The sequence below is a fragment of the Heterocephalus glaber genome, unplaced genomic scaffold (genome assembly GCF_053883595.1).
Source record: "Heterocephalus glaber isolate CG9 unplaced genomic scaffold, H.glaber_assembly_v1.0 deba00001428, whole genome shotgun sequence".
NCBI classification, from domain to species: Eukaryota; Metazoa; Chordata; class Mammalia; order Rodentia; family Bathyergidae; genus Heterocephalus; species Heterocephalus glaber.
In genome coordinates this window covers 1255820-1281014 of record NW_028258293.1, presented here as the reverse complement: position 1 = coordinate 1281014, position 25195 = coordinate 1255820, and the positions used below count along the sequence as shown (strand labels likewise).

At 43.4% G+C, this 25195-nt stretch overlaps 2 protein-coding genes across 4 annotated transcripts in view; one reads left to right on the top strand and one right to left on the bottom strand.

Moving 5' to 3' along the window:
- The first annotated feature begins 677 nt into the window (after nt 1-677).
- On the top strand, nt 678-16863 carry Eif3m (eukaryotic translation initiation factor 3 subunit M). The gene is made up of 11 exons (XM_004851614.3): nt 678-815; nt 2763-2895; nt 3763-3901; nt 4139-4262; nt 4359-4453; nt 9238-9321; nt 10323-10422; nt 10912-10993; nt 15242-15385; nt 16154-16214; nt 16669-16863. The coding sequence occupies exons 1-11, from the start codon at nt 774-776 to the stop codon at nt 16787-16789; spliced, it is 1125 nt and encodes a 374-aa protein (XP_004851671.1). The 5' UTR covers nt 678-773; the 3' UTR covers nt 16790-16863.
- A 101-nt stretch (nt 16864-16964) lies between these two features.
- The window catches only part of Ccdc73 (coiled-coil domain containing 73), a 100268-nt gene continuing 92037 nt past the window's right edge, over nt 16965-25195 (bottom strand). Inside the window, exons 16-18 of one of the 3 annotated variants that reach the window (XM_021263981.2) lie at nt 22877-24319; nt 20778-20911; nt 16965-17442 (exon numbers count right to left, since the gene is read on the bottom strand). In XM_021263981.2, the coding sequence (XP_021119640.2) occupies nt 17194-17442; nt 20778-20911; nt 22877-24319 (1826 nt within the window). In that variant the 3' untranslated portion in view covers nt 16965-17193. Of the gene's footprint in view, nt 17467-20777; nt 20912-22876; nt 24320-25195 lie in introns of all 3 variants that reach the window. The other 2 variants (XM_021263991.2, XM_021263989.2) reach the window with 2 other exon arrangements.

The following is a 25195-nucleotide window of genomic DNA, read 5'->3' as shown; positions in this document are numbered from 1 at the left end:
TCTTCCCTCTTTCCCTGCAGGTCTTCACAGCATCTGCACGTCTTTAGCGACTGGACCTCGGGCCTCACGCTCCACCCTCCGCTTTCCCGTCCTTCGCGGCCTGCTTGCTCGTCCCTACCGACTGAGCACGGCAAGGCTCAGCAGCAGGCAGCGTCAGTCACCTCCACGCTGTTCGGCGGACTCGGGCGCTCACGTTCCCGAGGAACCGCGCACTCTGGGTCCCACAGTGGCGCGGTGCCCTGCCGCACTGCCTTTCCAGGTGCTTCCCTAGTACTTTGGATTTAACCCTGGGCCTTCGCGCTGGACCACATCCTCAGCCTGTCCGAGTTTGATTTCGAAGCCGGGTCTCGCTCAGCCGCTGCCCCGCTCAGCCTGGGCTGGATCTCGCGACCCTCCCGCCGCCAGCGTCACCTCCCCTCCTGGTGCAGGAGCGCAGCCCGCCGCCGGCCGCTCGCGTCGAGCACAGGAAGAGTGGGCGGGGACGGGGCCGAAGCTTCCCGCGCCTCGGAGCCACGGTGCCAACGCACGCGCGGCCGAGAAAGCGGACGGCGTGGCGCCGCCCCTCAGGAACCCGCGGGCCGGCCCACAGCCGCCGGAAGTGGACCGGGCGGGCGGACCGGAGAGGACGCGGCCCGGAAGCCGCCCACAGGCCCCGCCCCGGGCACGCGCGCGCCTGACCCGGAAGCGGTTGTGCGCCCGGGCCGCGCGCCCCTGCGTCTCTTCCGGTCGGCGTGGTGTGAGACTGCGGCGTCCGCGGCGCAGGCTCCGGTATCATGAGTGTCCCGGCCTTCATCGACATCAGCGAGGAGGACCAGGTGCGCGCGGGCCGCGGGTCAGCCCCGGCCTGGGACGCTGACGAACGCGGGCCGGGTGGGAGGCAGGGCGCACGGCGGAGTCGGGTGCGGCCCGGCCCGGCTCTCTGCCCGGGGCTCCCAGCTCCCGGGACGGCGCCCACCGGGCCCCATATGGCGCGAGCCAGGGCCGGGCCCGCGCGCCTCTGGAAGCCGGTGACCCGCAGGTGGACTCGGGCCGCGCTCGGGTTCCCACCCCGGAAGAGCTGCTTCGGCAGGCAGCGTGATGCCTTCCGCGGCGACTCCTCCGCGGACTCCGGCCCCAAGCCCCTGTCCAGGACGACAGCGGCCCCGCAGATGGGGCCCCGCCCGCCGTGGAAGCGGCCAGCGGTCGGCGGGGAGAGAGTGGGGCGGGGGCGGGAAGGACACCGACCGCGGGGGGCTGCTGCCCAGCGTTGGCTCTTGGTTTACCGAAGAAGGTTTAGCTTTTTTTTTTTTTTTTAACACGCAAGAATTCGTGGACGGAGAAGAGAGGTCCTGTCATCGGCTGCACACAAAAGCGTCTCGGGTTAGCGACTCCTCGAGACGCACTGGGCCGCACATGGGCCATCCTTTCCAGGAGCATACCATGGGTCCGCGCTGCGTTTGGTCAGGTTCCAGTTTGACTCGAGTTCACATGGAGCTCTTCATCCTTGTTTTCTTTTGTCTGTACTGCTGTGTAGCCTCTTGGCCAGTGAGAAAGGCATAAAAACAAGGCTCGAGGAGTTATTTGGAAAAGTTTGCTTTGGATCTACAAAGCAGAAAAGGAACAAATGCCTTTGGGGGTTTCTTCCCTCAGTTCTGGCGGTTGAATCCAAGGCCTTCCCACTAAGCTACATCCCAGCCCTTTTAAAATTATTTAGAGACAGGCTCTCCAGAAGGCGGCCAGGCTTCGACCTCCCCAGTGTGGGGTTACAGGCCTGCACCACCACACCCGGCTCACCTTTTTTTAATGGGACCCAGCTTTGTTTATGTAATTGGGAAGCATGCTTCCCAGTGGGATTTTTGTTCTTTCTGATATGATGAGAGTTAATGGTTTGAAATCTTGTTCATACAACCAGCTCTAATATGAAATTACTGTGTTCTCCGAAAAAATTAAGAACTATCAAATCTATAGGTTTAACATACTTTGCTAAAGCAGCAAACATTTGTGGGTTTGAAAATCTCGATGGCCTCCAAGGGTTTTTTTGGGTGTGGTCTAGAAAATGTGATGACTATGCACTTACTAATGGCTTCCTTTTATCTGCGTGCTTCAGTTTTCATTTTATTATCTTAACTACCTGCATTCATGTTTGGCTACCACGAATACCATGCTCTTAAAAGAAAAAAGTATAAAGTATCATGATGTGGTAGGTCCAACTCAGGCAACATTCATAGGGTTTAATCTTTGTGTTTCCCGAAATGCTTATCTCAAATAGGTTCTCATTCAACAGGTGCTTCCCCTCTTGCCCAAGTAATGTCTGTAGCTTTTCTAGTAGCACATTTGTGTATGCCCTGGGGAGCAACAACATTGTGTAAGGACGGTGAATCTGCCAAATTGCATTGATTTCTTTTCCCTATCCCCTCCTTATGGAAATGCTTTGGATTACACCAGTATTAGAAAGCTTTTGTTATATGTACTGAAGTCCAGCAAGGTGCAGGTGACACAAGACTCTGAAGCTGGCCCCTGAGGGTATATGTGGGCTGTGGGACTTCTGGAGGACAGGAGGAGCCTGGAAGCATAATCTGAAATGGATGCATTAGATTTTTTTTTTTCATAAGTAGGACAGAATGGTTTGCCATGTTTTATCGTTGCTAGTCTGTAAATGTCCGTATGTCGATCTCTAGCAGTGATGGTGAACTTACAGCCACATCAGGCCTTTGTATCACTGAAAGCTCTAAAAGGGTCACCATCAGTGATGGACTGTATAGCAATCCTCTTCGATTCCACAGGCTGCAGAGCTGCGTGCATACCTGAAGTCCAAAGGAGCTGAGATCTCAGAAGAGAACTCAGATGGTGGGCTCCATGTGGACTTAGCTCAGATTATTGAAGCCTGCGATGTGTGCCTGAAGGAAGACGATAAAGGTTTGTTTTTAATTTTTTGGTAATGTTTCTTAATCATAAAATTTTGCTATATTGTATTTCAGACCTTTTATCGCTATTTTAAATCTTTGCATATACTTTCAGTTTATCAAAACTGTTGGACCTGTGTGGTAAGCCAATTTTGAGAAAACCTCTTTTAATATTTATATTCCTTCCAGGTTAATATACACATTAAATGCTGATAATTTCAAAACGGACACAAAAAAGATGAAGCTCCTTCTCATTCATAAGTCTTAGATAAATACCAAACAGGAGATAGTTTCAAGTGATCTAAAAACCATTTAATTATTAGGCTGATTCTGATACCCCATTTATGAGATAAAGTGGGAAATTTTTAAGATTGCAAGTTCTGAAATCTCTAGATAAGGTTTAGAGATTAAACTTGACATATAACTGGTATATTAACACTTGAAAATGAGCCAGCCAACCAGGACATTAACAGCTTTCGTTTCTAAATAATCCTGTACATGTAGACAAAGTTTTCCTCAGCTGAGACAGTGTCCTAGTCAAAACCCTAACCAGTCACTTCCGCGATTTAATGTCATGCCAGTATATGTGCGTATGTAGGCATGAGGATCACGCCTCTGCTGTTCTGGGAAGAAACCAAATCCAGGTGGCAGCTTTCTTCTCCTCTGTGGAAGGCATGCATTGCCTTCTGAGTCTGTGCGAGCTGCATGTCTGCTGCCCTCCGTGGAAGGGGAGTGTCTGTGGGGGTGTCACAAGGGCCTGGCTGCACTGTTGGAAGTGTCCTGTGATGGGCTGTTGAATGAAAATCCCAGGGACCCGTATGTAAGTCGCTACACTGAATGCCACAGTGCACTGCTGACTGCCGCTGTTGCCACTTTGTAGATGTGGAAAGTGTGATGAACAGTGTGGTCTCCCTGCTGTTGATCCTCGAACCAGACAAGCAGGAGGCGCTGATTGAAAGCCTGTGTGAGAAGCTGGTCAAGTTCCGGGAAGGCGAGCGCCCGTCTCTGAGACTGCAGCTGTAAGTTCCCTGTCGGAGCTGGCGCTCTAGGATGTCCTTCCGTTCACTCCCTTTGAATGGCTAAGAGCAGGGCACTTGGAATTTGGTACCGGCTGTGGCCCTGTGAGCTGTGTGGGCAAATCCTGCCAGTGTAATAAGAGCCTATCAGTACTGCCTCGGGACGGTTATGAGCAGAGCAGATACCTTAGCTTCACGCCCTGGTTGCTGATCTCACATGTGGCTTTACTCTCTTAACAGGCTCAGCAACCTTTTCCACGGGATGGATAAGAACACCCCAGTGAGGTACGTGGTGTACTGCAGCCTCGTTAGAGTGGCGGCGTCCTGCGGGGCCATCCAGTACGTCCCCACAGAGCTGGACCAGGTGCGTGGCTGCGCACATGCGTTCTGGTTAGCGGGAAGGAGCGGCAGCTGTATGTGCTGTGTTACTGAATTTCTCCCTTTGCTGCTCTCATCGCAGGTGAGAAAGTGGATTTCTGACTGGAATCTCACCACTGAGAAGAAACATACGCTTTTAAGACTACTTTATGAGGCCCTCGTGGATTGTAAGAAAAGGTACTCGGAAGTAGTGGGCGAACTTGTGGCTCACTGTGCAGTTGAATAGGTGGGGTGGCTTTTAAAGACAAACAGGGCCAGTGCTCTTGTTCTCCTGCACCCTCCACTGTTAGACATCTAGTTTGGTAAACTTTCCTGAGTTGAAAGATAACGGCAGTGATTAAAATGGTTTTCCTTCATCTTAATAGTCTTAAAGTGAAACTAGCTGCAGCCCAACGCTGGCATGGCTGTTATCCCGAAGCTGTACATCCCAGTGGACCGAGCCATCTGTCGGTGACACACTCTCACGCTGTCACCTTGGGGGGTGGTGGTGAGGCCCATCCTTCAGGCAGAGTTGGCCAGTTTCGCACCTTTCCGGAATCCACACTCCTGGCCTGAACTCGAAGCAGCAGTAGCAACAGGGACCTGTTGTGCTCTGGCTAGGGCTTGGGTTTCTGAGGCTTCCTTTCAGCCCCACAAACTTTATGGCCAAGATACTTACTCTTCCACATGCCCGGTTTTAGGGCATCTATAAGTGATAGGCTTGGCTCAGTTTTTTAAAAAAAATTTTGTTTAATGAAAGATAATTTAGGTTTTGACCAAGCTTTTTAATTTGTTTTCTTACATTGGTTTTAGAAAAAGTAACCAGTCTTCAGTTTAGCCATTTCACAGAAATTTCATAATGGCTTTTAGTTTCAGAGTGTTTAATACATTAAAGAGTGTCAGCAAGATTAATAAGTTTTTGTTGTGTTAAAATAGATTGTCTTTGCAGACTATTTAAACCAGCAGAGGGAATGTGGACACTTCTGTTGGAAAGGTTGGAATGCTTTGTCCTTGAGGAGGATAAGCAGGGGCTTCTTGGCCTTCTGTCAGTCTGAAGCTGTGGGCCTTTCTCGTGAGCTGTCAGCAAGGGCCACGAGGAATAGAAAGGCCATTTCAAACGGAGGTCATTAAAAACTGTTAGAGGGCCAGGGATTTAGCTTAGTGGTTCCGCCGCCTGCCTCGCAAGCACAGGGCCCAAGTTTGGTCCCCAGAACAACAACAGAAAAACTGTTAGAGAAAGAGTCCATGCTTTAATGCAGATGTTAAGTGTGTGGGCCGTAGAGTTCAAATCTTAACTTTGCCACTTGTTGCATAACCCTGAATAGATTACTACACAGAAGCTATACCTTAGTTTCCTATTTTAGCAGGGGAATAATAATGGTATTTATCTCAGGGTTGTTGAAAGATGAACAATGTGCATATAGAGCTCTTAAAACAGGCTCCGTTCACTACCTGTTGGGTATTCCCCGCTGCTGCCCTTTGTGTTGTTGCCATTGGCAGCCTTTGCACCCAGTCTTTCTCTGTCTCAAAACCTTCTCTACAGTTGGGCTTGGAGACAGCTTGCTCTCAGTTCTCTGCTTCCCCCACTCAGCTCCTCCCTGTGGGTTCCTTCTCATCTCTAACCCTGAGTGTGGGCTGACTCAGTGCAAGCACTTTTCTACTTGGAGACAAAGTGCTTTGTAGTCTTGCCTGTGATTCTAGTGCGCCTGGTGTCACACGGCTTCGGCTGGAAAGGACAGCCGAGCTCGGTGCCTGTGCTCGGAGAGCCAGCAGTACTTCTGACCAGTCTCAGCACCTGCCTTGCTCTGCCCTGCTCCTTGGGCTCAGGCACCCACTCATGGCACTGCTGCCAGAAACACAGGACCCCTTCACTCCTGTGCCCTAGAATCCCGTGTAGATAGAGATGGTTTTCAAGTTTTACCTCTGTGTCTTCCTCACATGCCAGGTGTCTGTTTCTATTGAATGTCTCCATTGCATTGTTCAAAAGGCTCCTCGAACTTGGAGCCTTCAAAAGTGTTTTTTCCTTCTAAGCCTGTTCTTTTCTCTAACTTCAGAAGTAACCATTTCCATTCTTTTACTTGCTCAAGTCCCAAGCCTGGGATTCAGCCTTCGCTCCTCTGTCTTCTGTCCCACATCCAATCCGTCAGCAGATCCTGTCAGCTCTGAATGAATCATACTGACTCCCTACTGCTTCTGTGCCTACCAGGTGTTCTGCACCACCATTCCTTAGTTTGGTTCTTGAAGTCTCCTTTTAGTCCCTGTTCTGGTCCTTGTCCCATTACCATCTGTTACGAATACAGCTGCCAGGAAGTTCTAGTTAACGTGGCAGATTAGATTATCCGATGAGATTTTCCTCCTCTGCCCAGAACCTTGCAGCAGCTCTGAGTAAGTGCAGATCCAACTCCAGCACCGTGGCACCAACTCTTCTCCCTGGGAGGCTCCATGGCTCCCCTTCTTCAGATCCAGCTGGCCCTCAGAAGGGCCTCCCCTGCCAGCTGTCCACCTCGACCCCACCCACACCATGCCTGTTGGGTCGTTTCCCTTTGTGCTTACAGTAACATGTGCTTACTGTTGAGAGGCGCACTGCAGCAGGGTAGGAGTGTCACGAGTTTCTGCTCTGCTCTCACGGAGCAGTACCTGACCTTGGTAGGCACATGGTGTCTCTGTGACTCTTCCGAAATACAAACAAGGGCTCCCAGAGCCAGAGATGGCGACAGGAGGAAGCAGTAGTTTGAACTGGATGGAGCACTCGCCTTCCAACAGCCTTCAGCGTACAGTATCTAAAGCACGCTGAGTCAAGGCCCTGACTTTCTCCTGGTTTTCTGAAGTGCACATGAGTTCACTCACTGAGGGCTGGTTCCTTGGTGTTTGGGAACAGGTGCCGTCCGTCTGGCGGGCCCTCTGGACCCCTTGTCCTCCTCGGACTGTTCTCTCCTTGTTCTTCCCCAGCCCCTTGGGCAGGGCATTCTGACTCCTGTGCAGGCTGGGACCACTATCCCTCTGGTTCTTCCCCTGGTCCATGCCATTTAACAAGACATCTCGGTGTGTCCTGGACACCTGCCGTCCTTGGGCTCCTTAAGCACTACGCCTGGCTCTCTGTGCGGCAGTGATGACCAGCATGGTCACTTCTGTGCTGGCTGTTCCTCGGGTCTTTGTTTTGCTCAGGATGAGTGCAGAATTGTGCGAGAGCATGTGTGACCTTCCCAGGATAGCCTCCATCTGCCGCTGTGCATGGAGCCCTGGGCGTTTTGTGCACTGCAGTGCTGGATGCACAGACCGTCAGCAGTCCCTTCCTCCACACCAGGCACCAGCCAACCTGTGTCAGGCATCGAAGCCGAGCTCTTCCCATCAGGACTGGAACCAGACCACGCACTGAGGATGGTTCTCTCACTTTTAAATAGTTGAGAAGAAAGTCAAAAGGAATAGGAGTGTTTCCTGACACGGACATATAAAATCCAGATTTCGGTGTCCATGAAAGTTCACTGGTACACACCTGGACTTGCCGTGTACATGTGGTCTGGCTGATTTGCCAAGGGTTGAGTCGTTGGCAGCAGAGCTCATCTAGGTTGCAAAGCCTAGGTTCACTCTGGCCCTGTGCTGCACATTGGCCTCTCAGCGTCTGGAGGCCAAGAGCATCTGCCTCCTGTTTCAAGTCACACAGCTCCCTTTAGCGCCATCTGTACTCTTCAGTCTAACACCTTCTGCCCAGAGTGAGTCGTCAGCCCGGTCGGGGAGGGAGGAGAGGACTTGTTTGTCAGTCTGGCCTTCCCAGCATGGTACTGAGCATGACAAGAGCAGTGAACGGAAGTCAGGGGCACTGGATGGACAGATGCCACCCAGCCTGGGCCCCTGGAGGAAGCTGTGTCTTCATGTCATGGATTTAAGTCTTACGATTTGGTTTTCTCAAGTACCCTGTAAGAATGTCAGATGCCATGCAGTGCACTCTTAAGTGGATTACTTTATCCGGCCTTTGGGAATTGATTCTTTAGCTGACCAGATCTACCAAATTGATGTTTCACATGGCTGCTAAAGCTGGAAAGTAAATGTACCTGTGCTTACAGGGTGGACTGGGACAGTTAACAATGAGTTACAACATGGCTTTTCTGAAAGCTTTCCTTTGAGTTTTCATAGTTACATTTCTCTGTTTAAGATCCTAACTACCACTTAACCATGCGTATAATTATATTTGTATATAGAACTTAATTTCGAAAGACGTTTTAGAGTATCATTTAACCTTCTAAGATAAATGGTAGAGTTCCTACTAAGTTTATGGAGGTTGAATATAGATGTAGAGTGAAAATAATTTTTTTTTAAAGAAAAAAAAAAAATCCAGCGTCCCCTAGTTTAGTAATGCTTTGCCAATCTGGCTGAAGATTCACAGTTTAAAGGAAGTTATGATGGGTAAAGATAAAACATTTTCTAAGAGTCAAAGTTCAGTGAGCCTTGTAAGTTATTTTACCCTTTTCTTGGCAGTAATAAATTGATCATCTAGATATTTTTAAGGATATTCTACTTGGAAGACTTGTGAGGAGAGTTGTTGGAGTATTTGATACGGTTTCACTGGTCAGTTCGTGGGACACACAAAATCTTTTTCTCACCCTGAGCCTATATCCTGTCTTTCCTCTGCCTGGAAAGCCATCTAGCTTCTACCGCTCACCTCTGGTAGGCCAGGGAAACACTGTCGAGGGCTATTTTACACCTGCAAGGCTCAGGTTCCTACCCTCAGTAGCCTCTCTGCTCTCTGCTCTGTTATTATTACATCATCTTTATTTCCTTCATAGCGCTTACTCATGAAGTTGTATTTCCTTAGTTGTCTGACTTTGCTACAAGAAGGAAAAGTTCCTTTACTTTCTTTTTAACTAAAAGACTGTCTTTGTCAGCCATATGTCATCAGTACAGCATCTGGTTTTTAGGGTATATGTTTTTAATATATGTGAATGACAGTGACATATTTAGATTCCTAACGCAGTATTTCTTTTTAGTGATGCTGCTTCAAAAGTTATGGTGGAATTGCTTGGAAGTTACACGGAGGACAATGCTTCCCAGGCGCGAGTCGATGCCCACAGGTAAGGTTGAACATCGCTCCACCGAGGGCTCCTGAGCAGCTGCGAGATGAGTTAGAGCCTTCAGTTACGAAGCTCTGACATCAGACTTCTCACCACCAGTGAGCCAAGGCAGCTCCGTGTTCCTGGCGATTCTGATGCAGATCCTGAGATTCACTCTGGGTGTGGAAGAACCGTGGATTGCTGTGAAGTGGCCGTGGGGGTTGGGGATAACAGGCCCAGGCTAAGAACTGACCCTAATCTTGGATCAGTTTATCTTAACATTGAGGTATATAAACAGGACAGAGTTGGTGACCTCCTAGAAATTAGCCCACTGCTGATGAGAAAATCGGGGCTTTAAGCAGTCCTGGAGCTAACTAGTAACAGTAAGAATAGATTTTTTTTAAAATGAAGTTTCTTTTCAGGGTTATTGCTCCAGGAGACCTGTCCGTGCTAGGAGGTGGGGAGGTGGGCAGGGGGCGGGAAGGGAAGGCCTTTGACCTTGGCTTAGACTGCCTGCATTCAGAGTTTACTGTGGGGCTGGGGATTTAGCTCAGTGGTTTTGCCACCTGCTGCGCAAGTGAAAGGACCCGAGTTCGATCCCCAGTACCAAAAAAAAGCAGAGTTTACTGCACCCTTCCTTTGACGAGCATTCACCGTATTAGGCGGGTTCTCAGCAGCAGCGGCACAGGGCCGGCGATAACGTGTGACCCAGGAGTGTGTGAGGGATGAAGAGGGGAGAGGCCTCAAGAGCCCTGCCTGGCCCCAAAGGTGTGGCGGCAGGGGGCTCTTCCTTGATTGCCTTGCTGCTTTGTTCAGCTGTGTTTTATATCCTTGTGTTAAAACAGATAAACCTGGTGAAACAATTTGTTGGCCTGTGTAAGCTTCCTGTACCTTTTCAGGGGTGCATACATTGGACTCTTAGTTTGCTGAGTTAAGTATGTTGATTGAGCTACAAAGAGACAATAGGAAGTAAGAATTTCAAGGTGCTGAGCCTGCTTTTTTTTCTTTTTCTTCCGATAAAGGTGCATTGTACGAGCATTGAAAGATCCAAATGCGTTTCTTTTTGACCATCTTCTTACTTTAAAGCCAGTCAAGTTTCTGGAAGGCGAGCTTATTCATGATGTAAGTAGCTGTTCTTCAGAGTGAAAGCGACCTTCCCCGAAGTCTTCCGTGCTGAAGCAGCATGGCCCTTGGCCTCTGTATTAACCAGTGGGCCCCACATCGGGAGCAGCAGTGTGTGGCCCCAGCTGTCCCCAGCCTCAGAACAGTCTTGTTCTCTCCCTCCCTCTTTTCTCTGACTTAGCCTGGCCATTTGGACTTCATTAGTACACATTTATTCTTTTATTACACAATGTCACTGTCCCTGTTAGGAAGGCAAATACTTGGATCATCTTCCGTTTGGGCTGTGCCATTCGCCACCATCTTTCAGTGGAAATAATTTAAGAGTTCGCTGTGTTCGCTAATTACTTCATTTGAAAAGTGAACAGTGTGGAAGAGATTGAGCGGTGAAGCGATGAAACAGATTTCTGCAGTTATTGTCAGTATCTTAAATGTCTTGAGTATAAATCTTGATTCTGTATTGATAGTATCTTTTTGTCTTTATGTGTACAGCTTTTAACCATTTTTGTGAGTGCTAAATTGGCATCATATGTCAAGTTTTATCAGAATAACAAAGACTTCATTGATTCCCTTGGTAAGTTTTGGGGTTTATTCTTTGAGGAACAGAGAAATGGGAACATGCTACTTATAACAGCTGTGCACTGCAAGATCTGCAAACAGGGCTATGCCTTTATCTGTGTATTCCTGTCAGAGTGGCCTATGATAGAACAACAGCAAAAATGTTAAGTGACAGTTGGTGGTATATACCTTTAATCCTAGCTTTTTAAGAGGCTGAGGCAGGAGGATTTCAAGTTCAAGGCCAGTCTGGGCAACATAGCAAGACCTTATCTCAAAAAACTTTTTGAATGATAGGGTTAGGAGTGTCGCTCAGTGGTAGAGTGTTTGCCTAGCCTGCACCAAGCCATGTTCATTCCCCAGTGCTGCATTGGGAATCACAAACCAAGCAGGATACAAAATGCCATTTGTTATTAAGACAGCATAAAACTAGCTTTCCAGAAAGCTGGGCCTTTTGTCTACATGCGAGCTTGTTGCACTTAGGCCCCTTCAGCTCTGTGAATTCCAGTATTCTCATTAAGTTTTAGCCAGACTCGGGTGCCTGGAGGAGATTCAGGTAGGGATAGTTCCATGGGTGCCTGTGCTTTTAAAATCGGGATGAGAGAAGAAAGATCACTGTTGTTTTGATCAAGATTGTGCTTTGGAGTACTCGCTTTAAGAGATGATTAAAGGCGCTTTGGAAAGCTAAAAGTTATTGTTTAAAATAAAATTGTGTCTCTGGAGAAGACCTTAATTCTTTAGATGTGTGTTGACTGTATTTTTAGCCAGCCCCCACCCCCATGTAGTTACACGATGGTGGCAGAGAACATTTTTCCTCATGTAATTAAGTATGTACCTCATCCTTGGACCCTTCCCATCACCAGGAGTTGAAGAAATAGCACTGCTAATTAGAAATGGAAGTAGCCGCTTCTCGGCCTTCTGGCTAAGATCAAGTGTAGAAATGGATGTATTATGATTTTGCATGATAGTAGAAACTTTCCCAACTCGAGTTTGTTGGAAGACAGCATAAGAAATCTGATTTTCAGGTTTGAACTTTGTTGTCTTCAGGCATAAGAGTTCAGTACCTGTTTGCCAGATTGAATTGAATCTTGTCCCGTGTACCAGCCAAGGTGAACCTTTCAGAGATACAAAGACCCCACTGTGGCAGGCATGTCATAGGTTTGCCACCACTGCCACATATGTTTTGTATTTTTATTTTCTTCTGGAGCATGTATTTAACTTACTAATTGTGAAGAAAGCACTTAAGAAAAATCTCCAGTTGAACAGGTTTTAAATGTCTAAAATGACATTTTTGGTACCAGGGATAGAACTCGGGACCTTGCGCTTGCAAGGCAGGAGGCGGCACCACTGAGCTAAATCACCGGCATAAAATGACAGTTTTTTTTGACAGCAAATCAACTATGAAAGTATAGGGCTTTGTTTAGGCAGTAATCAAAATACATGAGAAGGTGATGATATGTTTCACATTAAAGTTGAATTATTAATCTTCTAGGTTGTTTGAGATGTAGATGTACAATTATAATCTACTTGATTATACTTAGTTTTCAGCATGGTGATCATTAGTTCCTGTCACCCATGAATTTTGTGCAGCCATTGGAATTGGGGACGATTGACTTACTCGGACACAGTGCATTTGAAATACGCCAAGATTAAGTAGATGCGAGTGTTTATGTGGAGTGCTTTGCCAGGTGCACTAGACCCAGAAAACCACATTCTGTCCCAGTTAATTTGCTTTGTGGCATGAAGCCGTGTGATGGAATGTTAATGTCAGCACCCTCTTTATTTACGCACCAAGGCGAGAGGAGTAGTAATTAACACTTTGACACTCCCCCATTGATGTGTAATTGACTGTTTCAAAGGAGCACTGGTTCATAAGCTATTGCATGCATTAAAATTGCGTTTTCTATATCGCAGCATTTTAAGACAGGGGTCAGTGACAATGCAGAAATTGCTCAATGATGCACTTTTTTTATTACTGCATTAAGGTTTTGACATATTAGTAATGAATAAATGTTTCCATAAAATTAGATTTTTTATAACTTTAGAATTGAAATACGGGGCGGCACTCTGTGGGTCCTTGAAGGTAGTGTTCTAGTTGGATGAAACAAAGCCCTGCGCCTCAGCTCCAACTTCACTGGGTCTTTCTCAAGAAGGCTGGGAGCTTGCATCTTTGTTTTAAAGGAATGAATTTAGGAAACAGTTTTAAACTCCTCAGACACAAGTTTCCACGTGTAGAATAGATAATGATTTTATAAAATTTCTCCTAGAAATAGTCTTCACTCTTATGTTTTTTCATTTATGGTAAGATTGTAACTTAGCATAAATTTTGCACAGGGAGTAGCAATAAAATATATTTAAAGAATATTTTTAATCATACCTTAGAAATTATAGGGGTTCTATCATTTTACATATTAAAAGAAAACCACGGATGCCCATAGTACTAGGAATGTTAAGGAATGTTTGAGAATCTTTAACTTGTTCTGGTAGGAAAAATTTGTAACATTGCTAATGTATTTTGCCAACTAGAAATCGTTTCCTAATTTGCTTTTGTTTTGTGGACATGTATGCAAATTAAATATCTTCTGTCAGAAGTTGTTAGCGTAGGATGCTTTGGGGAAGGTACTCTTACTGAATGTGTATATTTTGGGTTATCACTATTTTTCGACATTTACTGCAGCTAAGAATCAGGTTACAGATGTCTGGACTCCACAGGTGGCACCCGTTGTCGAAATGTTTTTATTAATACTGATGACTTCGGCCAACAGCGTCATTGCCCTGTGTCGGCTGAATCGCCCTGACATGTCCACGTGTAGTCTGCTGTTAGCCAGTTGCTATCTTATTTCAGAAAGTTAATCAGCATCTGATTTGCATTTGCTAATTAGGGTTAATGTGCACTAATTGATTTTTTGTTGCTTGTAGTTAGCAGTACTTCCTTGTGTACCTCATTCATTTGAGTTATGATGATCGTGTTCTGTTGAATCTGTGCCAGACAGGAAGCCAGCATCGTGACCACAGCTAATTAACAGATGATCACACCCTGTGCCGAGGGGCTTCCCTAGTCTCCCGCTGGATGTGAATGTTAAAAATTGCGAATTTATTTACGGAGTGCTTAGGTAACTTTTTCAGCAATACAAACTTGAGGCTGTGAATTATTTTAAAAGGCACATAATTGATCATTTGCTGATTTATGATTTGAAAGCTCAGAGTTAAGAATATATAAGTAAGTCTAAGTAAGTTTTAGAAATGTCTTTATAAAAATAGATTGCCATCCAAACAAGTACCTGTGATACTGTTTTAATGCTGCCTCTGCTTAGGACCAGGCAGTGTGGTTTTGGTTGTTTTTGTACCAGGGATCAAACTCAGGACCTTGTACTTGTGAGGCAGGTGGGGGAACCACTGAGCTAAATCCCTGGCCCCCCTTGGTTGTGTTTAATTTTAAAGTAACAAAGTCAGGACTTCCGTGCCTTAAGTTTTCTACTAGGCCTAACAGTTGTGGTCTGAATATTTGTAACATCGTATTTCATGAGAAATTACAATGTAGAATTTGAATTATTTGTATAATCTTCTACCTTTGTGTTATAAGACAAGTATCACTATTAATTGTACTTTTTATCTAGTAATAAGCATATTGGCCTGTAAATGTTGTGATAATTTCTTGGCAGTTTTGATTTGTAAGTATTGAATCCAAAGTGACCGGAAGGAAGGGAAATGGAAATGTTTTCACAACTTAAAATATTTACGAAAATGATATTACAACCCAACTTCATGTTTACTAGTGATAGTGACAACAACCAGTGCTAAAGAGGCAAGGGATCCTGTGCTAGTGATAATAAGCTTGGGTGATTCACCTCGGAAATGTGCTTTGTGGGTTTTATCTCCTGAAATGTACAAATGCAAAAATGTAAAACACTTTCAGAACCTAAAAATGTCTTTCGTAGCCCATTCTTGGGCCTTTTGTGGCACTGTTGTAATGAAATGCAGGCCTCTGAGGTGGGTAGAGGACAGATATGTTATATGCTTGTATGAAAACGTCACTGTGAAGCCAGTTGCGTACAATTAGAATACACTAATAATTATAATAAAAATGTAGGTCCACAAAAGTCATTCATTAGTTTATTATAGGCTCAGTTTACAATTAGCAAACATAATTTTCCTCAAATTATCTCTGTGAGTGCTCAAACCCAGTGATTCCCTGGCTTAACATGAGCTGTATTTGTGTGGCCCTTGAGTTAGTTCAGACCCTCACCAGCCTTCACTCTGTTCTTAGGCCTGTTACACGAGCAGAATATGGCGAAAATGAGACTGCTCACTTTTATGGGGATGGCAGTGGAGAACAAAGAGATTTCCTTTGATACAATGCAGCAGGAACTTCAGATTGGAGCTGATGATGTAGAAGCTTTTGTTATTGATGGTAAGGCAACCGGAATGTTTTTGTTGAGTTCTAGGATTTCTGCTATGGGGAATTTTTATCTTGAACCTTATGCTAACATAGATTGTATGTAGTAGAGTGACAGACACATTTGTAATGTGAAGATTCAGTGGTGTGTGAATTATGTGGTTTTTGGTATTCTCTCTGCTAAGATCACATGGAACAGACGGAATAGTGTAGTAAATAACTGGAATGCAATTCATTTGTGCTTGTGAGGAGTAAATGAGTTAATGCAGTTAAGCACCGTGCCTGGCACCTACCAGATGATCTGCGAGTTAGCTCAGAAACAGGAATTTCTTCCCCAGAAATAGCAGATAAAGTGATTTATTTGTTAATCAGGACATTTTCCCAAACTTTCAAATCTGATCAGCCTCTGCAGTGACAATTACAAATTAGTAGAATGTATGGAAGTATTGACAGTTTCTTTCTGATGCTCCGAGTGTCTGGGAGCCCTACAGAAAAGCAAAGGCCTTGACAGGAGATGAGCGCCAACCCCCTGCTATGTGACTGTAGGGGAGCAAACGCTGTGTGCGGTATTGACTGGTGTGGGTCGGCTCAGCAGCCATAGCACAAATGCATGCCCTTCCTCTTGGCTGTGGCAGCTTGTCCTCCTTCCAGATTGGATTCAGAGAGCTGGTTTGTAAAACATGTTGGAAGGAATATAAAGTTTATTGTGGTCATGTGGCCACAGCTCAGCTGTGTTTCTTGTAAATTTCCTATATAACATATTGTGTGAAAAATCTTTTTCAGCGGTAAGAACTAAAATGGTCTACTGCAAAATTGATCAGACCCAGAGAAAAGTAGTTGTCAGGTAAGACATTAATACTTTGCAGCATTTTGTAGTACAATTTAGTTTGATGTGATTATTTCACTTAAATATTTCGAGAACCGAGGTTGGTGTTCTTTCGAGTTGACTGTAGTTAAATAGTTGCTATTTATCATAATTTTATTAAAGTTCAGACTGAATGTGATTAGCTTATTTAATGAAAGAGTCCTATTTTCCAGCACATTTCATTTAATGGCGGAGCACTGGCTAGAATACTAATGACTTTTTGTGTCCACTTTATAGAGTTGGTTAGGAGGATAGAAGGTTTGATTGAAATGGTAAAGATGTTTTTTAAACTAGCATTAATTCTTAAATTCTGTTATGTTTTTTATATGTATTTAACTTTGCTCTTAACTAGATTCAAGTGTGTAGTACCCTAAAAAGAATACCAGGAGATCAAAGGTTGACTAATACTTGTTTTTAATTTTTCAATTTTTAGTCATAGCACACACCGGACATTTGGAAAACAGCAGTGGCAGCAACTGTATGACACGCTTAATGCCTGGAAACAAAACCTGAACAAAGTGAAAAACAGCCTTTTGAGTCTTTCTGATACCTGAATTTTCACACATATAATTTTGTTCTTTTTGGAAAAAAAAAGTCTAAATCATAGTAAAATGTTAAAAACTAAAAACTGGTCTGGGCATTCATTGTCTCAAAGTTAAAGTAGAATCACAAGCTGCAGAGGAAAATAATAGAGTAAAGGGTCACTGCGTCTGTCCTGAACAGTGCCCAAGTTCTGTTCGTCACAGGTGCTGAGGGAGCAGATACTCTGAAGGGAGTATATGCACTGAGAGTTGAAGGGGAACTGCAGCTGACAGCAAGCCCCAAATCCGAGACAGCTGTCTCACCTGACCTTGCAGGTCCGGAATACCGGAGCCAACAGGAGAGGCTGGAAAGTGAAGAGGGCTGTGAGATGCAGCAGCCCCTCCTTCTAGTGAGAATGACGTCAGCGCCAGTTACATCATTCGCCACCGGGAGCATTTGTCAGTGTCAGTTCATCCGTTGTTTTTCCCAGCATCTCTTCCGCTTTTCTTACTTTAGGCTGGTTGTCATTTTCTAAGCTTAGGTACTTTTCAATTTCAGTGACCTGGTTTATCACAAGGCTCTGCCAGTCTTCACCAGGAGTGGCAGGCAGATCCGGAGGCTCTTGAGTCTCGATGGACTGAAAATGACTTTGTAGCACAGTGGGAACCCGAGGCTCTGCTTTCACCTAGGGAAGATCCGATCTGTTTTACTGTTGAGATAAGTGTACAGATGACTTTAAAGACAGTCTGCTCAGCCTCTGCCATGACAACATATGATAAAGCCAGTGTCTTCCTGGCTGATTTATAACAATTACTTGAGTAATTCTGGCACCAGAAAACTATACAATGTGAATTTGTAGGCTTATATATTAGCTCTTGATAACCTAACGTATTCTAGGGGACCACAGATGTCTTCTACAGGGTACTAAGCTTGCAGATAAAAATCAGTATTGTTTTCTACACCCTTCCCTTCCCAAACATGTCTGTTTTGTATCTTCTGTCAAAGCAAGGAGAAAACTAAAAAATGAAACGGAAGTGAACTAAAAACTGCTTTTTACTTCACGTTTCCTCTCCTGCCTCAGAGCACCAGTGTTGAACAAACAGGGAGAGCAATGAAGTGTTTGGAAGTTGGCATATTTCCAAGGTACACTATACTGAGTCCTGTTTTTAAAAAATACAATCTTTTTTCAAAATGTAACTTTTTCATTTTGTTTTTTTCTGATTTTAAAAACTTACTGGAAATTTAGAAAATAGAGAAAAGTATATAAAGAAACTAAAAATCTTTAGTAATCCAACTAGCCAGACAAGCCTGTCACTGCTGGGTATTGTTTGCTGCTAGTCTATTTTTAGCATATTGCATTGTTCTCAAGTATTTTATATCTTGCCTTTCCTCTGTGAGCAGTTTCCTAGGTCTTCAAATTTTTCAACAGTTGTGAGTAAATATCCCTTTTATGGATGTGTGATATTTGACCATCTCCTATTGAATGTTTAAGTTATTTCCAGTTTATCTTATCAGAAGTAAATTTAAGATGATTTCATGGAAAAAAATCTTTGATGGTCTTTAGAGTCACAGGTAAAATCTTATTTGAGAAGGAATATTAAATCTTAACACCTACTGTTTTTATTTTTTGGTTGTAACGGAAATGTTTGTTTTAGAAATATTGAATGTCTTACAGATTGCATTAAAGTCACCCAGGGCCATTTATTTGTTCATAAATTTTTGTTTGATGCTCCTATTTTGCCACCAAACCCAGTGGCATCCAAGCACAAATGAGCAATTTCCAAAATCCTGATCCTTCTGTTATCTTTTTTTTTTTTTTTTTGGTACTGGGGATCGAACTCTGGTGAGGCAGTTGGTGGAAGCACTGAGCTAAATCCCCCGCCCTCCTGTTAACTTGATGCTTTAGTTTCTGTCTCCTTAACAACCCACGTGGTGGGAGGGGTCTGAGCCAGGGTTGGCTGTGGAGAAACAAGGTGCAGTGTAGAGGAGGTGAGGTCTGCACCTAACAAAACTGGTCCTCTTTGGTGTGATGGGTTTCTGCTGCCTTCTGCAGTGACTGTAGTTCCAGCTGTTGTCAGATACGTTAGCACTTATCTTTGTAATTTCCCTTCCTGTGTATTTTTAGAACTTTTCTTTACCTCCTTCCACAACATTTCCCCTGGCATGGTCTGCTAGTCCTGGGATTGGATGTGTAAAACAAATAGCTTGGCTTACTTGAGGCCCTTACTCCTGTATGTAACCAAGATTGCCGCAGGCTACTGACCTATTTCCAAGAACAAGAATAAGACATACACCCTCTCCTTTCAAGTTGCTTAGCGCCCACAAGGAGAAAGCGAAATGCCTAGTTGACTGCCTTGAGTCCAACATAATTGGTGCAAAGTACATAAAAAATAAAATAGTTGGAGAAACAAACCCTTCTGTTCCTTTTCTGGCTGTAAGTCTTCATATAATTCATTTGCCTCCATTTCGAATAGGTGGCAGACTTTTTCTGCCAGATGCATTTTTTGGCTTTGCAAGCTGAATAGATGGTCTCTCCTAACTGTATTCTACCCCTGCATTGCAAAAGCAGACAGTACATAGTGTGGCTTTGCCCTAATAAAACTTTATTAAAATGTACTTTAGAATTTGTCTCACATTACGTGATAATTGATAATTAAGCTAAGACTGGGACTGTGGTGCTTAGCATATAGTAATAACCGTTTAGAAAATGTCCAGCCAGCCAGGGAGTGGAGCTTGTTGTACCCACACTAGTATTTTGAGAGGAAACTCTATTAGAACTTTGAGAAAGCATAATACTCTCAACGCAGAGCCCAGGGGTCTAGCCTAGGTCTACTGCAGATTATGTCTCATTGTCTGGAAAATCATCTCATATTTGTGTTGCTATTTATTCATCTGCAAAATAGAACAAGGATTAAAGGATGCTGTGGGAATATTTTTTTCAAAAAGTTAAAAAAATTCTATAAATGTAAATTCCTAACTTTCACTGCAAGAAAGTGTTCAGCCTAATTAGCAATGGGTGTGTGGCTTTGATGCTCCCAAGCGTCCTTTCTGCTTCCAGTCTGTGACTGTCACAGCTGGCCATGCCCGGGGCCCAGTGCTGCTCCCCAGCAGCCAGGCTAGAGCCACAGGCTGCACCCCAGCCTGGGACAGGCTGCTGCAGAGCTCTGCGGGAGATGCAACGGCAGGTCCGGATCGTGCTTTAGCTCCCAGGCGAACAGCTCCCCGTCTCAGGGTAAAGGCTGGTGTTCGTTAATGCTAAGTAGTACTGTAATTTTCACTTTGGATGTGTTAACAAGCAAGCTGTTTAATGTGCTTCTCAAGTTTACAGGGTAACTTCAAAGCCTTCACTACAGTTTGAGAAGCAGCCTTTCCTAACCTTTAGGTCACCTTTCATCAGTTATACAGTTCTTTTTTCTTCAAGGCTGAGTAGTACAGATTTATTCTTGCTCAACTTCTGATATATAATATACAACTTACACATTTAAACAAATAACCTCTTATCTGTAGCTAGTTGCTTTTCTTATGACAAATAGCCTCCCGGGACCCATGTGATCTCTACAAATACTTAATTCATGGTATCATACCACAGTGTGTGGACAGTCTACGTTTTCGTACATGGTATTGTAACTGAAATAATTTCAGTAAACTACTTCCATCTCACTTTCCAAAAGTCATATAAACTAGACCTTGTTAAAAACAGTTAAGACTTGTTAAGCTTATTTTTAAGCATCAGCTTTATTAATATGAAGCTCTGAATGCTCAAATGCCACTATTTCACAGTGCAATGCCTCATCCTCTCCTCTCCCAAACAGGCTGGATTATATCTATTTGATTTATACACTGTGACTTTTTCCTGCTGTTTTCTATCAACCTTAATTATGAAAAATGGTGCCACATTGCCCTCTTGATATTCTTCTGGAGATCAGTTAGGTCTTAAAGCCTCCAGATGCGCACAGTTCTGCACATATCTGCAGAATTAGCTCACTGAGGTCTGCTCTGCGATGTTTTTAATTGACTTACATGCTCTGTGGGAACAGAAGAATCAGGGCCCATCCCTGCAGTTGCATTCCTCTCCTCACTGGGCGTTCTCTCGGGGTCTGGACAGACGCTCCGGGTACTCACAGCGTCAGCAACTCCGGTGATACGGACGGCGTCTAATTGACAGGAAATGGCGAGGACTGAGTTCTACTCTCTAGGCACTCATTTCAGTGACAACTTAGTCTGAGATCCTGTGCTTTTGTATTTTAAAACATTCCTATTTTCTTTTTACTTTGAATACTAAGTTTTCTTAGACCTTCCTCTTAGGCATTTCATGTCAGAAAACAAGATTTTATTATTGCCCTTTCTGAAAGCCTGCTCCCTGCTATAATTTCACATTAAAAGGAGTAAAATGGCATAAATATCTTTCAAAACAACACACAAAAGGCTACCCTTCTTCCCCAGGTACTACATTGTCCACACATGTAAACATTTGTATAATTGTTTTATGAATTGAGATTAATGGAGCAAGTCTGAGCAAACTAAATGGATTAAGAAACTACACTGAAGAAACTTGCTGCAATAATAAGCCCAACAAAGGACTGTTTAGAGGTCTTCGGGCTGTGATAAACAGATAAAACAACTTTAAAAAATAATCAACTATACAGGTTAAAAGATGTGGGTGGCACACTTAATAAGAGCATCTTAGAATTTTAGACATCAGTCCTTTTATTTTACATCCCTGAAATGTAATTTAGAAGGACTTTGAGAACACTGAATGTTAGAGTAGCCCCTAAAATGAACAGAATCTAAAGTAACAAGTTATGGTTTGGGAAATAAAGGTATACAGTATTTTGACTTTTTCTCTTTTTCTCTACATTACTTGCAGTTGTTGCTAGTAAACAGAGTCATTGCTTTTAATCCTCAAGTATTCTTCTTAAATTTTTCTTTTTTTTAAAGAAGCCTATTAAAGGCCCACAAAAAGAATTAAGATATGTTACGTACTTGTACAAACTCCCCATGATAAATTAATCATTATGTTCTGCAAGCATGTGCTAATGAAAAGTCAAAGTCCCATAGAAATCTCTCCTAATCCATATTTCTTTAGTGAGTCTAAATGCTATTGTTAAACCCAAGTTTCCTTATAACCTAAGAATGTCTTGAATACCCAATAGTAAGAAAGTAAACATTTTTCTCATGATCATATATCTTGAACTACTTACTGCTTCTTTACCTTCAGTTAGTTACAGACCACCTATTTGTATGTCGTATAAGTATTTTTTATTAAAAATCTATGAAAAAAACAAAAGTGAGAACAGGAACTTCAGTGTACCTGTCACCCAACTTCCCCACCCCTCAATGCTGCCATACATATTTCATTGAGTTACTTTCTTTTTCTGGAGAATTTTAGAGCAAAACTTGGATATTATGTTATTTCACATGTTCATCTAAGAATGAAATATTTCCTTTATTCTCTAAGGTATAAAACATTTGAATGTATTAATATAGGTACATGATTATTAAGGCATTCAATTTAAACTGTTTTAGTGTCAATTATGATATAAATTGATACAAATTGATGTATATTGTCCTTCACCATTGCTTATAAAACCAAAAGAGTGAGCTAGATTTGTGCTGCTGCTAAAGCAATAGATAAAAACTGAGGAAAAAGGAAGGAAACGGGGAAGAAAGTGACAGGAGAGAAATTAAAATGTGGTTCTGTGGGAAGAAGATTTCTAAGGATGCTGGGAGTATAGAAGAAAAAGGAATAAACATGCACACTGTCAGAAATTTTACCAACTGTTGAAATTCATGAGCTCTGAGAAGTGAAAAAAATCAGTTACTTGTTCCCAATTTGAAATTAATGACCCAGGCCTGTTGTTTTTGCTGCCCTTTGATGATGAAAGAAATTTCCAAATGTGATTATTCACACTGATAATACTGGCCCAGATTCAGGTAAAAACAAACCTACTTCCACTTCAATAAAATTCCCTACTTTTACTTACCCACATGTGTGTGCAATGCTCTAGGCTTAGGCCAGAAAAAGAAAACATCATTTGAAATACAATCAGTCTGGGGACTTTATCAAGAATAAGTAGTAAGCAAATTTTAAGTGTTAAAGCCTAACCTTGTTTTCTTACCTGGCCCAGCATCCTGTCTGACATCATCCACACCAGCATTTTTACAGAGAGCCACTGAAGTGGTCTTTGTGTGTTCCGATGGACCTGCTGGTCTCTCCTTCAGCAACAGAGGAGTGCTAGACATTGCAGGGCTCACTGTTTGACCTGCAGTTTGATTTACTTTTGACCAAGGACCAGGGTCTAGAAAATTCATGTATGCTGGCGTTTTCTCAGTTTTTCTATCTGAAGTGGGAAGATCAAAGGATGCCCTTCCACTTCTGTTTACTAAATTTCCAGATGGCTTTATGTGGAATGACTGTGATTCTCCCTGCTGACCTTCACTGTACAGTTTTCCTGAAACGATGTCATTTAATGACTCTGTTCTCTCTGTATTATTTAACAATGTATGCTGTCTTTCATTAACGTTCACAAAAAGGAAGGGGTCGTGTTTTGTGGCTTCAGTTATCTGACTCACATCTGTCTTCCTCTCACTGTAAAACTGTACTTCCATGGCAGTTTTCCTAAGAGCAGTTTCCAGATCTGTGTCTGCCGAAGCCCGAGTGTCTTCACTGTTAAGGTGCAGAGGGGCAGTGGTCACACCCTTTCCTGGACACCCCAGACAGCTCTTAAATGGACTGTCCTGCATGTCCTTCCTGTCTTTCCTTACAGCTCTTCCCCTGGGATTGGAGTTGGGTGTCACCAACATAGGCATAATACCGATATGATTACCTGAATCCGGAAGCGCTTTTGAATTCTCAGCAGGAGCAGCAGGTGACATGAGGTGGTTGACTTCGTCATGGGGAAGAGTTAGTTCAGGTTTCTCGAGAGTATCATTGCAGACTTGTGGAAAACTTGAGGTTGGCTTAAAAGGCAGTATACTATACTCACTGATTTTATTTAACAGTTGTGTGTGCTCCATCTTACACTGTTTATCACTTACCCTGGCATTCCTTGAATCCTGAAAACTGTATTTCTCACACTGAACAGGATTCATCTTTGCATCTAGAGATGAACCCAGACCTGCTTTGCTTCGGTTGGTAATTCCCCTCTTGGTCCCCAGATGTGATCTGAATTGCTGTCTGAATGGTTTGTTTTCAGAAACATCTTTGTCATGGTCTCCGTTGTGAGCTGTCTCACTTACAGTCCTGTCAGGTGAGGATCTCTGATCTTTGCTCTCTAGGCGTACACATGCAGGGTGAAGGCCTGACCCTTCAGCTCCTTCCACTAAACACAGATTATTTGGTGGTTTAAATTCTGTGCATCCACTGTCTTTTTCCAAGTCCAGCCTGTCTTCTGTTTCTGTAGCAGCAGGTTTTCTGGGGTCAGTAACACTCCCAGTTTGTTGGCTGATTGTATCTTTTCCCAGACAGGGGGGTTTGCTTAAGGAGAGTCCACATTGGCCTTTATCCTGAGGTATACTTGTATCAGTTTCATTCTTAAAGCTTTTCTCAAAACGCTGTACATCTGTCACAAGAACACAGTACGATGTTATACGCTAATGCCTGATTTTGTAGAACATATGTGTATCACCTTTTTTGTAAAAACATTTAGCTTTATTAGCAAACAATTACACAAACAGGAGTTTTACCTAAATATTGAGTGCCCCATAAAACAAGCATATATTCAGATGCTAAATATTTAGCTCTACCTTAAGTTTTTATTTCATAATAGCAAAAGTATTTTGGGTTTAAAAAGAAGCAAGTTGGAATATTACAAAATAGTTTTTATTTCTGTAGTTGGTGGCCTCCTTTTGGACACAGTACCTTCCCATTAAGCATGTAGCTGATAACAGTTTATTCTAGCAGGTTACAATCTAATTTTTATTACCTAGGTCCAATAATATTCAGAAGTTAACTTTTGAGTCTAACAGCACTTTTTAAATTCAGTGCCATAAATATTTTTAAATATTGAATATTTCCAAGTTCTGGAATAGTTTGGGGCAAGACGTTAATTTTATTCATCTGTGTTCTAGCAATGGATACCAAATCTTAAGTGTAGTCAATCTCAATACAAATGTCAGGACTCAAAGAGGTTTTTAATTGCAGTCATTCTCTCTGCAACAACTCCACCAAGTGGCTGTTTCAGCCTGGGTTTGAACATCTTCACTAAGTGCCATCTTCAACAACTCTTTTTCAAGATGGAAAAGTTAGTAAATCATCTCAGTGGTTACAGAGGATCATTTCTGGATTAAGAAAAGTGCTCCATTCTGGTCATCAGAAAGCCACTGATGAACCAGAGAAATGAGGGCAGAAACCAGAATTCAGAAAGCCCAGGAATAAAAAATGAGAGGGATAGGCAACAATGTACCTTTTCCCCAAAATACCGGTTGTAAATATTGAC

Bases quoted from the DNA above. Each gene is read 5' to 3' on its own strand.
- Eif3m (XM_004851614.3), top strand. From the start codon at position 774: ATGAGTGTCCCGGCCTTCATCGACATCAGCGAGGAGGACCAG. The intron at 2,896-3,762 runs GTTTGTTTTTAA...GCCACTTTGTAG, and splicing joins CCTGAAGGAAGACGATAAAG to ATGTGGAAAGTGTGATGAAC. The intron at 4,263-4,358 runs GTGCGTGGCTGC...CTCTCATCGCAG, and splicing joins TCCCCACAGAGCTGGACCAG to GTGAGAAAGTGGATTTCTGA.